This window comes from Rhinichthys klamathensis, unplaced genomic scaffold (assembly GCF_029890125.1).
Source record: "Rhinichthys klamathensis goyatoka isolate OS25496 unplaced genomic scaffold, OSU_Roscu_1.1 h1tg000040l_1, whole genome shotgun sequence".
Taxonomy (NCBI): domain Eukaryota; kingdom Metazoa; phylum Chordata; class Actinopteri; order Cypriniformes; family Leuciscidae; genus Rhinichthys; species Rhinichthys klamathensis.
Genome location: NW_026606587.1, coordinates 5825727 through 5837174, shown reverse-complemented (window position 1 = coordinate 5837174; position 11448 = coordinate 5825727). Strand labels below are relative to the sequence as shown.

Below are 11448 nucleotides of genomic sequence, written 5' to 3'. Positions count from 1 at the left end.
AGTGAGATAATGCAGTACAACCACACACAGCTAAATGTCCCATCTGTTCTCTGGGGTAAGTCCATGGAAGAAACGGCAAGACAAGCCTACACGTCCCTTATGGTCGAAAACCATCAAGACTTTAGTGTAAGTTCCTGTGGTCTAGTGGTGCGACCTTCAGAGCCACACCTCGGATCATCACCAGATGGCATGGTAAGATGTACCTGTTGTGGCAAAGGTTTGGTAGAAATTAAGTGTCCTTACAAATACCGTGATGGTCTTCAGGGAAGCACAGAGGACAGGCAGTTTTGCCTGGACAAGTCTTTCAATTTGAAGAATTCACACCCATACTACTATCAAACCCAACTACATATGTTTGTAAGTGACGTAAGCTACTGTGATTTTGTGGTGTGGACGAGAAACGAGGTTATAGTGGAACGCATCCTCAAAAACACAGAGTTTCTGCAGGAGAATTTGTCAAAGGCTCAACATGCCTTCATTTCAACTGTGTTGCCTGAGATCCTAACAAGAAGACATGACCCTTCCTTGCGGGAACAATCAGTCTGCAAAATCTGTGAAAGGCCGGATTTTGGGAAAATGATCAACTGTGCCAGATGTAATTGCCACTTCCATTACAGCTGTGCACAGATCAAAAGGAAGTCAGCAACTTGGTCATGTAAAGAATGTCAAGACAACTGACTGTTTTCTTTGTCAATGCCAGAAGCCAAGTGTTGACTAGTGAACTACCATTTCACTTATGTGTTGTGTATATTGTTGTCTGTATACAGATGCACTTGTTATTGTTTGTTTGTATGCAGATGCACATCAATTTAAGACATTTACAATTCCATTTCATTATCCAGTACCTTAAATAAAACAAGTGACAGCAAATTATTATATGTATATGATTTTCTTTATTGGAACATGTCCAGAAACAATGTTACATATTTTGACAAAATATAAAAAACTATAAATTAGTTTATGACTCTTTTAGAATCGCCTCTGAGCGCTTCAGAGAGGCTGTCTATGGGCATACACAAACATGTCCTTAAAACAACCCTTAACGTTCGTTTTCAAAACTGCTTTGATGTTCCAAAACAAGTAGCGTAGCGAAATACAGTTTGTCAAGTTTTATTTGTTTTATTTGGTATTTTGTAAAATCGCATGATTTCTGTTGCTAAATACCGGAATTATCCTTTAATCATTAAATATTTAAAAATTAATTACTTATTTGGGAACCACACTTTTACAGAGGTTTGTTAGAGCACCGCACACGGTCACTACATCGTCGAGCATATCAACCTGAGACACAGGAATAACAGTTTGTAAAATTTTGAAGTTTTTCCACCGACCAATGACTCGTTCAACATGAATCCTAACCCGAGACAGTTGTCTGGATGTGTCTACTTCTAGTGCTGACAGTTGCTTTTTACCTTTAGTAAAATGAGGGATACGAAGAGTGGCACCGCAAGCTGCAAGCTCATCCCGTATTAAAAATCCCCTATCAGCTAAAACCTCATCCATAGGCTCCAACAGTTCCAGGAAACCTGACTCCTTGGTGATCTGTTTATCAGAAACCCGCCCACCCCACCCTGGAGACAAAAACGAAATTGCCCCAGCAGGTGTGATGGCAATCAAATATTTTAATGTATTATTGTGTTTGTAATTAGACCAGGTCTGGGCCCTTGCAGTCAAATTACTAGGTCGAGCTATAAAAATTTCTGTACAGTCTATTATGCAGCGGCATTTTTTAAAGTGTCGTTTAAATGGTTTGGGCATATTTTTAAGTATAGCTTCCTTATTTGGCCATTTAATTAATGGCTTAAGAACAACAGACATTACAGAGATCCAACTCCGATAAATATTTGATACAGTGCTTGTTGTTACATGAAATCTATATGCCAGGTCAGTGTTACTGAGGCCCATCCTTAATTTCATCAAGACCATCAATAATTGGTCCTCTAGAGGAAGGGCTTGGTGACTTATCTCAATACTGCAATCTAACTTTTTTAGGAGCCATTCAAAGATTACAGAGGTCAGTCCAGTGAAAAACAGTAATTGCCCAATGCTACTCTTAACATTGCTGTATGAAAATTTGGAATTCTGTAACTCATGTCTTAGTTCTTCATTCTCACTGCGTAATTTAAAACAGTCCTGCTGCAGGTTGATGTAGTCTTCCTGCAGTTGATGATGTCTAAAGCAAAGATCATCATGTTCCTTTCTCGACACTGGGCGGTCCCCTTCAGTTTCCTCCTCATCTTGAACAGAAAACAAAAAGGCATACAGAAGTTCAGTGAAAAATTATGACAATTTTGGAGGGTGTAGCTTGTGCTATCACAGGGCTGGTGCATTAGACTGCATTAGTTTATGCTTTACGTTTAAGAGATTATTCATACCACTGCAATGATCAATGGTACAGTCTTGTTCCATTTCAGCCATGGAAGAAGCCGGCTGCATGTCAGGGCGTTCATCTCTCTTCCTTTTCCTTTGATACCTAAAGGAAAACAAAAGGAACAATTAGTGCTGTGTGAAACCATTTAAAGACCCGCCCTCGCTCGTCCTGTCAATCATAGTCCGCGCGGATCTGCGCGGTCATTGTTGATATGCTGGAGCACTATCTATGAGCAGAATGGCGTCTAAGCGATTGTGGTGTTCTGTTCTACTAAAGTGAGTGTAACGTTTTATTAATCTTTATATTAATATTTATATTAATCTTTGCAAATCGCTAGCGGCACGCTTCACGATGAATGCGTCGGTTTACACTCAGGGTACATTACAGCATGTTTTCTATGTACAACGTTCTCAATATAATTCATATAATATAATTCATAATATAATTCATAATCCCACGTTTATAATGAACAACGCGTGGTTATTGTGTTATTGTGTTACAAACGGTGTATGCGCAGAACAGAGAGGCGGAGTGAGCAAAGCTCATTATCATTTAAAGTCATATGCACTGAAACGGCGTGCTGAAAACAGAGCTGTTTTTGACCAGGTAAAATAAGTGTTTTCTTACAATACTAATGAGAATTTTTAATTAAAGTATATTACAAAGTTTTAATTTAGACCCTAAAGAATCATATTAGCTTGTACAAAAATGGCATTATATGACCCCTTTAATCATTGAGTTAAACTAGGCCTGCACAATATTGCTGTGATATTGAAATGTTATCAAAGAATTCACATGAAATTAATGAATTTACATGAACAAGGAATTAGAATGCTGTAATTGTAATATTTTTAATCAGATATTATAGAAATACTTGTTTTTTATTCGTACCTTTCCATTTTTGTCTTAGGTGTCTGGCTTTGTTTTGTGTACACAAACAAGGAGGGCACAAAGTCAGGACTACTGGAGTCAAGTGAAGCCTCTCCTACAAAAAAGAATTACACACATTGATTACAACGTTAGCTATCTACTGTTGAAAGCGCTAATGTACAGCTAGTATGCTGGGTCTGTAGGGGTTAATTGTGACACAGGTCACAATTAATGCCAGATATCAAATTTCACCTAATTATTAAATCAGCCTACAGTTTACATAAAACATTTGTTTACTTACCATGGCTAGAGTTAAGACGTGGTAAGTAAAATGTTGTTGTCACAATGTTGGCGCTAGCCTGCGGCTAACTAGCTAGCTAACGTTACCAGCAGCTGGCTAGCGGAATATGACATTTAAAAAACTATTATCCTGCATAGCTTAATGTTATAGGCTAGGGTACAGAAAATTGTTCATGCAATCTTTCGAGTTTAATCTAATAGAAAGGGATGATTTTACCTGATATGAAGTGAGCGCTACAAACACGAGCCTCTTTGATCATCGCGTTGTCCCAGTCTGCCCGTTTAATGGCTTGCAGCCACAGATGTCGTCTATTTTTTTGAAAAGGATGAGATCCTCCAGGAATCCTGAAAAATTTGACTCCACAACTCGTGCGATTTGCACAGTCCACGACGCAACAAGTAGGCATGTTGGCGAGAAATTCTCTGGTTATTGTGGTTAAAACAGTCTATGGTTACAACGGTTACAACTCGATGGAATGAACTTTCTGACCCCGACATGCGCACTGCGCACAGCGAATTTTTCTGTGACGTCAACCGTGAAGGGGTCTATAGGACTGATAACACTCCCCTGAGGAATTCCATTTTCAACAATAAACTCATCAGACACTGCATCTCCCACTTTGACCCTAATTGAACGTTTAGAAAGAAAATCAAGTATATAATTATACATTTTCCCATTAATTCCCAATTTTCCTAATTTAATCAACAAACCTTCTCTCCACATAGTATCATAGGCTTTCTCAATATCCAGAAAAACTGCCGCCATTACTTCTTTCATTATTAAAGTCTTTTCAATTTCATTGCATACTTTAACCAGAGCATCAGTTGTTGACTTACCCCTCCTAAATCCAGTTTGATACCCTTTAATTGGATTTATGTATTCTAGAAAATAATTTAAACGTCCAACTATAATTTTTTCCATTAATTTTCCAAAATGTGAAGTGAGTGCAATAGGCCTATAGTTTCCTGGATCACTTGAATCTTTACCTGGTTTAGGAAATGGAAGAATTCTTGCCACTTTCCACATGCTTGGTAATTTACCTTCATTCCATACTTTGTTAAACAACTTAAGAACTTTCTCCAATATATTATCAGGTAGTTTTCTAAACATAGCATAACACAGGTTGTCCGTCCCTGGTGCAGAGTATGCAGAATTACTCAATGCCCTTTTAAGTTCTGACATATTAATTTCAGCATCCATAATAGACATATTTGACTCTTTGGTATTTAAGATATTCCTATTTGTTTCCAATACCTCTTCTTTCCTTTTCATATACCGCTCCTCCAGGTGGCTACCCTTGTGTATGTCTGCAAAAGCTCTAGCAAGCATATTGGCTTTTTCCAAATCTGAGATTGCATGGGTCCCATCTTTAATTAAAACAGCAACCTGAGGAGGCTTAAATTTGCCTATCATCTTCTTAATCATCATCCATACTTTATTTAACGTGGTCTCTCTTCCTATTGTTGAGCAAAACTGTCTCTATGAATCTCTCTTAGCCTCTTTAATAACCTTCCTGGCTAATGCCTTCTTCCTTTGGTAGTTAATAAGATTGTCCATTGTTAATGTTCTACGCAAGTTCTTAAACGCTCTATTCCTGTCCTTGATAGCCTCTGAACACTTATCATTCCACCATGGAACATTGATTTGCTTCTTTTGATTTTGACTAACAGGAACGCTTTGGCTGGCAGCAACCAATATAAAAGAACTGACAATACTATTCATTTCATCAACTGTCTGATCATTATTAATTAATATACTTTCCCCATTCCCACAGCTTTCTACAAATTTCTCCCAATCTGCTTTTTTAAAATTCCATCTTTGGGGCACATAACTCTGTTCAATCATAAATTCAATATCAACTGCACATGTAATTGGGAAGTGATCACTACCCATGCTTGTGCTTTGATCTATTTCCCATTCACATCTACTGGCAATTTTCCTATCAACTATAGTTAAATCTATACAAGAAGTTTCATTTTTATAAACATTAATTCTAGTACCATAACCATTATTTAAACACACTAACATTCTATCATTCATCATTTCTTCCACTGCCTCACCATTCAAATTTGTCTGTTTACTGCCCCATAAACTGTTGTGAGCATTGAAGTCCCCACACCAAATCTCTCTGTGACTTCTCTTAACAATACTTTTCAATAACTCACTATTTAATGCTTTACATGGATTATAATAGTTAATGATAGTAAAATTACCACTACCTTTGTTAAATATTTCAGTTACCACACATTCGTGGGCCTTGGAATTAATAGACCTATACGGTATTCCTAATTTAATAAATGTCATACACCCTCCTCCTCTGCCTTTTTCTCTATCACATCTAATACCATTATATCCTTTCAATACAAAATCAAGGTGTGGTTTTAACCATGTTTCTTGAATGCATATGACCTCAGGTTTTTCTTTCAAATTGTGTATATATCTCTTAAATTCTTGACCATTTGTTATTAGACTTCTGGCATTCCATTGAAGAATGAAAAATACCATAAGGCTTTTAATCACTATTTTGACCCTCATATTTACAATTCAGTATCTCTTGAATTTTACTAGCTTGTGAGCTAAATCCTAAAAAGTCATTTGCAATATCCACAATTGATTTTACCGTATTACTTCCCTGATGAGGTTCAGTTGCTTTACTGATCACTGCGCAAATGAAGGCAAGGAAGTCATTTTTCTTGACCAACATTATTTCTTCTGACATTTTCTTTTTGAATTCACAGTATTCTGACTGTTGAGAGTTACATTTAGGCCTACTGACCTGTTGGACTCTCTCATTATGATGGCTCCTGTGGTTTACTCTGCTTATTGGGTTGCTAGCATTTGTTTCCCGAGCTTGCCCAGAATCCTCCTCGTCTCCACACCTGTATTCACTCCCTCACTTACCAGCCTGTCCCTCGTTATCATCATCAGTGTCACCTGTTTTCACCTTGTTATGTCTGATTCATGCTTGTATTTAGGTTGCTTCTGTTCAGTCTGTCCTTGTCGGTCGTTGAACATGTTACGTGTTTATGTTACGTGTTAATGTGAGAGTTACCTTTTGCCTGTCAACCTGCCTGTACCTGTTTGTTGTTTTGGGAGATCTTAGTAATGTTGTAATGGTTGCTGTGTCTGTTTTTCCAGTCTGAGTTTCTTTTGTTTGTTTGTTTAATAAATGTGCTTGCAATTGGATTCACTCTAGGTTCATTCTTCCCGCAACGTTACAGAAGAACTCACCCTTAAAAAACTGAAGATGACCGAGCAGGAGAGAGGACTTCCATTTGCGGGGACCCGGTTGGCCATATTTCGCGGGACCCGTGGAGGCCGCAGTAGAGGAGGTGGTCGTGTGGAAGCCCGACACCACTCTACATTCTGGCCTCTTTTCAATCCTGGGTTGATTATGTTCAGTCCAGGGCTCCATCCGCCACCGTGCCCGTCTAGCCCAGAGCCCTCGCCGCTGGTCCGACCCAGCCCAGATCTTCATGTCACGCCTGCAGAGCCAGTCTTCGAGCCAGAGCCCGCTGATCCTGCGCCAGAGCCCGCTGATCCTGCGCCAGAGCCCGCTGATCCTGCGCCAGAGCCCGCTGATCCTGCGCCAGAGCCCGCTGATCCTGCGCCAGAGCCCGCTGATCCTGCGCCAGAGCCCGCTGATCCTGCGCCAGAGCCCGCTGATCCTGCGCCAGAGCCCGCTGATCCTGCGCCAGAGCCCGCTGATCCTGCGCCAGAGCCCGCTGATCCTGCGCCAGAGCCCGCTGATCCTGCGCCAGAGCCCGCTGATCCTGCGCCAGAGCCCGCTGATCCTGCGCCAGAGCCCGCTGATCCTGCGCCAGAGCCCGCTGATCCTGCGCCAGAGCCCGCTGATCCTGCGCCAGAGCCCGCTGATCCTGCGCCAGAGCCCGCTGATCCTGCGCCAGAGCCCGCTGATCCTGCGCCAGAGCCCGCTGATCCTGCGCCAGAGCCCGCTGATCCTGCGCCAGAGCCCGCTGATCCTGCGCCAGAGCCCGCTGATCCTGCGCCAGAGCCCGCTGATCCTGCGCCAGAGCCCGCTGATCCTGCGCCAGAGCCCGCTGATCCTGCGCCAGAGCCCGCTGATCCTGCGCCAGAGCCCGCTGATCCTGCGCCAGAGCCCGCTGATCCTGCGCCAGAGCCCGCTGATCCTGCGCCAGAGCCCGCTGATCCTGCGCCAGAGCCCGCTGATCCTGCGCCAGAGCCCGCTGATCCTGCGCCAGAGCCCGCTGATCCTGCGCCAGAGCCCGCTGATCCTGCGCCAGAGCCCGCTGATCCTGCGCCAGAGCCCGCTGATCCTGCGCCAGAGCCCTCTTCACAGCTGGTCCTGCCCAGCTCAAAGCCTTCACTGCTGGTCCTGCCCAGCTCAAAGCCTTCACTGCTGGTCCTGCCCAGCTCAAAGCCTTCTTCACCACTGGTCCCATCCAGCACAGAGCCCGTCGCCTGCCCGCCAGAGCCTGAGACCGTCCAGCCAGAGCTTCACATCCTCCACGGTCCTGCGCCAGAGACCGTCCAGCCAGAGACCGTCCAGCCAGAGACCGTCCAGCCAGAGACCGTCCAGCCAGAGACCGTCCAGCCAGAGACCGTCCAGCCAGAGACCGTCCAGCCAGAGACCGTCCAGCCAGCTCTGGAGGACGCAGTGCTCCTTGTGGGATCCATGGCTGTTTTGTGTGTGTGGGCAGCACACACATGCATTACAGCCCATGAACCCAGCCCTGAGCTTCCTTCGCCGCTGGTTCCGTCCAGCCCTGAGCTTCCTTCGCCGCTGGTCCCGTCCAGCCCTGAGCTTCCTTCGCCGCTGGTCCCGTCCAGCCCTGAGCTTCCTTCGCCGCTGGTTCCGTCCAGCCCTGAGCTTCCTTCGCCGCTGGTTCCGTCCAGCCCTGAGCTTCCTTCGCCGCTGGTCCCGTCCAGCCCTGAGCTTCCTTCGCCGCTGGTCCCGTCCAGCCCTGAGCTTCCTTCGCCGCTGGTCCCGTCCAGCCCTGAGCTTCCTTCGCCGCTGGTCCCGTCCAGCCCAGAGACCCCTTCGCCGCTGGTTCCGTCCAGCCCAGAGACCCCTTCACCGCTGGTTCCGTCCAGCCCAGAGACCCCTTCACCGCTGGTTCCGTCCAGCCCAGAGACCCCTTCACCGCTGGTTCCGTCCAGCCCAGAGACCCCTTCACCGCTGGTTCCGTCCAGCCCAGAGACCCCTTCACCGCTGGTTCCGTCCAGCCCAGAGACTAGTAATGACTCTGTCACTCTCCCCATTAAATTTTTGGGGGGGGGCCATAGGGCTCCGCCATGGCCGCCCGAAGGGCCTCCATCGCCATGGCCACCCGAAGGGTCCGCACCGCCATGGCCACCCGAAGGGTCCGCACCGCCATGGCCGCCCGAAGGGCCTCCATCGCCATGGCCGCCCGAAGGGTCCGCACCGCCATGGCCGCCCGAAGGGTCCGCACCGCCATGGCCGCCCGAAGGGTCCGCACCGCCATGGCCGCCCGAAGGGTCCGCACCGCCATGGCCGCCCGAAGGGTCCGCACCGCCATGGCCGCCCGAAGGGTCCGCACCGCCATGGCCGCCCGAAGGGTCCGCACCGCCATGGCCGCCCGAAGGGTCCGCACCGCCATGGCCGCCCGAAGGGTCCGCACCGCCATGGCCGCCCGAAGGATCCGCACCGCCATGGCCGCCCGAAGGGTCTCCACCGCCCTGGCCACGCCCATGTCCTGCTCCGCCCTGGCCACGTCCTGCTCCGCCCTGGCCGCCTGCACGTCCTGCCCCGCCCTGGCCGCCTGCACTTCCTGATCCGCCCTGGAGGCTTCCCGTCCCAGTTTGGCCACGCCCTGGCCAGCCTTCAGGGCGCCCGCCCCCCCACCCCATTGATGTTCTACGGCGCGAGGTCGCGCCTTGTTGAAGGGGGGCGTTCTGTCACAGTCTTCGTCTGCACCTGTCTGTCTTAGTCATCTTCACTACACTTCCCAGAATCCTCCTCGTCTCCACACCTGTATTCACTCCCTCACTTACCAGCCTGTCCCTCGTTATCATCATCAGTGTCACCTGTTTTCACCTTGTTATGTCTGATTCATGCTTGTATTTAGGTTGCTTCTGTTCAGTCTGTCCTTGTCGGTCGTGAACATGTTACGTGTTTATGTTACGTGTTAATGTGAGAGTTACCTTTTGCCTGTCAACCTGCCTGTACCTGTTTGTTGTTTTGGGAGATCTTAGTAATGTTGTAATGGTTGCTGTGTCCGTTTTTCCAGTCTGAGTTTCTTTTGTTTGTTTGTTTAATAAATGTGCTTGCAATTGGATTCACTCTAGGTTCATTCTTCCCGCAACGTTACAGCTATTTTGTTCACTGATGCAATTGAAGGGAGCATGTACCTCCCTGCCGGTTGATGTAAGCATGCACTGTAGAATTGTCTGTTTTCACTAAAACATGCTGTCAACTATATTTTGCTGCAGCATTTTAAACATGTCTGCAATGACACTTCAGAGCTCGCGTCTATGGAAATACTAGTGAATAAAAACAAGTGTTTCTCATACAAAGCTACTCCAGAAGTCTTGGAATATACAGCATGTGTCATGAACATATGGACTACTTATGTGACACGTATGCCTTTTTGGAGCTTTACAGACATGGTGACTATATGAAAAGATATTGTATGGAAAAGAGCTGCGTAACGATTCTTCAAAATTGCCCTCCCAAAATTGTGTTCCACTGTAAAAATAGTGGTATATGACTTTGGAGTAAATAATGATGATATAATTTATTTTTGGGTAACTGTTCCAATAAGCTTATAGATGGACCTAAATCTTAACAATAGCTTCTTTAACCTAAATAACCAGTGGGGGTGTTATGCACCAAAAGGTGACGCTCCTTCTCTTCAGTTTACCCGACTCATTTCCTATAGGGTTCAGGTCTGGGACTGGCATGGCCAATGCAGATGCTTGGTTTTGTGCTCAGTGACCGATTTTTGTTTTGATTTTGATGTTGTTTTTGGATCACTGTTCTGTTGGAAGATCCAAAGATACCAAAAGGATAAACTATGCAGATTTATTTTTTAAAGCCATCTTTGATCATATTTACCAAGGGGGCAAATAATTCTGACCAGCACTGTACATATATATGGGGCGATTAGGAGGTCATAATGGACAGAGGTCAATAGGCTAATTTTAGGGGTTACACATCCCTACTCTTTTTCAGCAGGACATCCTGGGATTTTTAATGACCACAGAGAGTCAGGATCCAAACGTCTCATCCGAAGGACTGTGCTTTTTACAGTTTAGTGTCCCCATCACTATACTGGGCGAGTGGGTGTTAAGACCCACACAGACCACAGGGTGAGCACCCCCTACTGGCCTCACTAACACCTCCTCCAGCAGCAATCTATAGTTTTTCCCAGGAGGTGTCCCATCCAGGTACTGGCCAGGCTCAACCCTGCTTAGCTTCAGGGGGCAACCAGTCTTGGGCTACAGGGTGATTTGGTTGCTGGCAATACAGATTTTTGATAGATGATAGGCTTTATTTAAGTGATAGAATTTGTTTTTGGGTAACTGGGGTCACTTGGGGTCAATTTTCAAGATTTGAGACCTGAATCTTTCTATAATACAAGAAAGGAAATAAAAACAGAGGCTGACTCTTTCCACATGAAAACATTTTTTTTTCAACAACCAACAGGGGTCATGAACCTAATTTTTCTATTCTTTGAAAGCATTTATTGTGTCACACTTTTTATAATCCAACTAAGATCGATTTATAATGTTTGTCAAGATTTTTATTGAGCTGAATGATGGCATCACTGATTTCCGCAGAGCTGCTGCTTTACAGCTGAATGGAACTTTACTACTGAACTGAATCAACTATGAACTGACTCCAGCCGAATAACGGCACTACTGTCAGAACTGAATCTTAGAGAATTGAATTGTGTTTGCA

The 11448-nt window shown here is 45.3% G+C and overlaps 1 protein-coding gene across 1 annotated transcript; it reads right to left on the bottom strand.

Moving 5' to 3' along the window:
- Positions 1-1206: 1206 nt before the first annotated feature.
- On the bottom strand, positions 1207-3964 carry LOC130081765 (uncharacterized). The gene is made up of 4 exons (XM_056246472.1): positions 3759-3964; positions 3263-3356; positions 2376-2473; positions 1207-2237 (listed from the first exon to the last, which is right to left on the bottom strand). Exons 1-4 carry the CDS (start codon positions 3946-3948, stop codon positions 1207-1209), a joined length of 1413 nt encoding a protein of 470 aa, XP_056102447.1. The 5' UTR covers positions 3949-3964.
- Positions 3965-11448: the final 7484 nt, after the last annotated feature.

What these genes read in the sequence shown, in the direction of transcription:
- LOC130081765 (XM_056246472.1), bottom strand. Translation starts at nt 3,948, where the DNA reads ATGCCTACTTGTTGCGTCGTGGACTGTGCAAATCGCACGAGTTGTGGA. An exon ending in TAGCGCTCACTTCATATCAG is followed by an intron (nt 3,357 to 3,758) that starts GTAAAATCATCC and finishes TCTTTTTTGTAG; the next exon opens with GAGAGGCTTCACTTGACTCC. An exon ending in TACCATTGATCATTGCAGTG is followed by an intron (nt 2,238 to 2,375) that starts GTATGAATAATC and finishes TTTCTGTTCAAG; the next exon opens with ATGAGGAGGAAACTGAAGGG.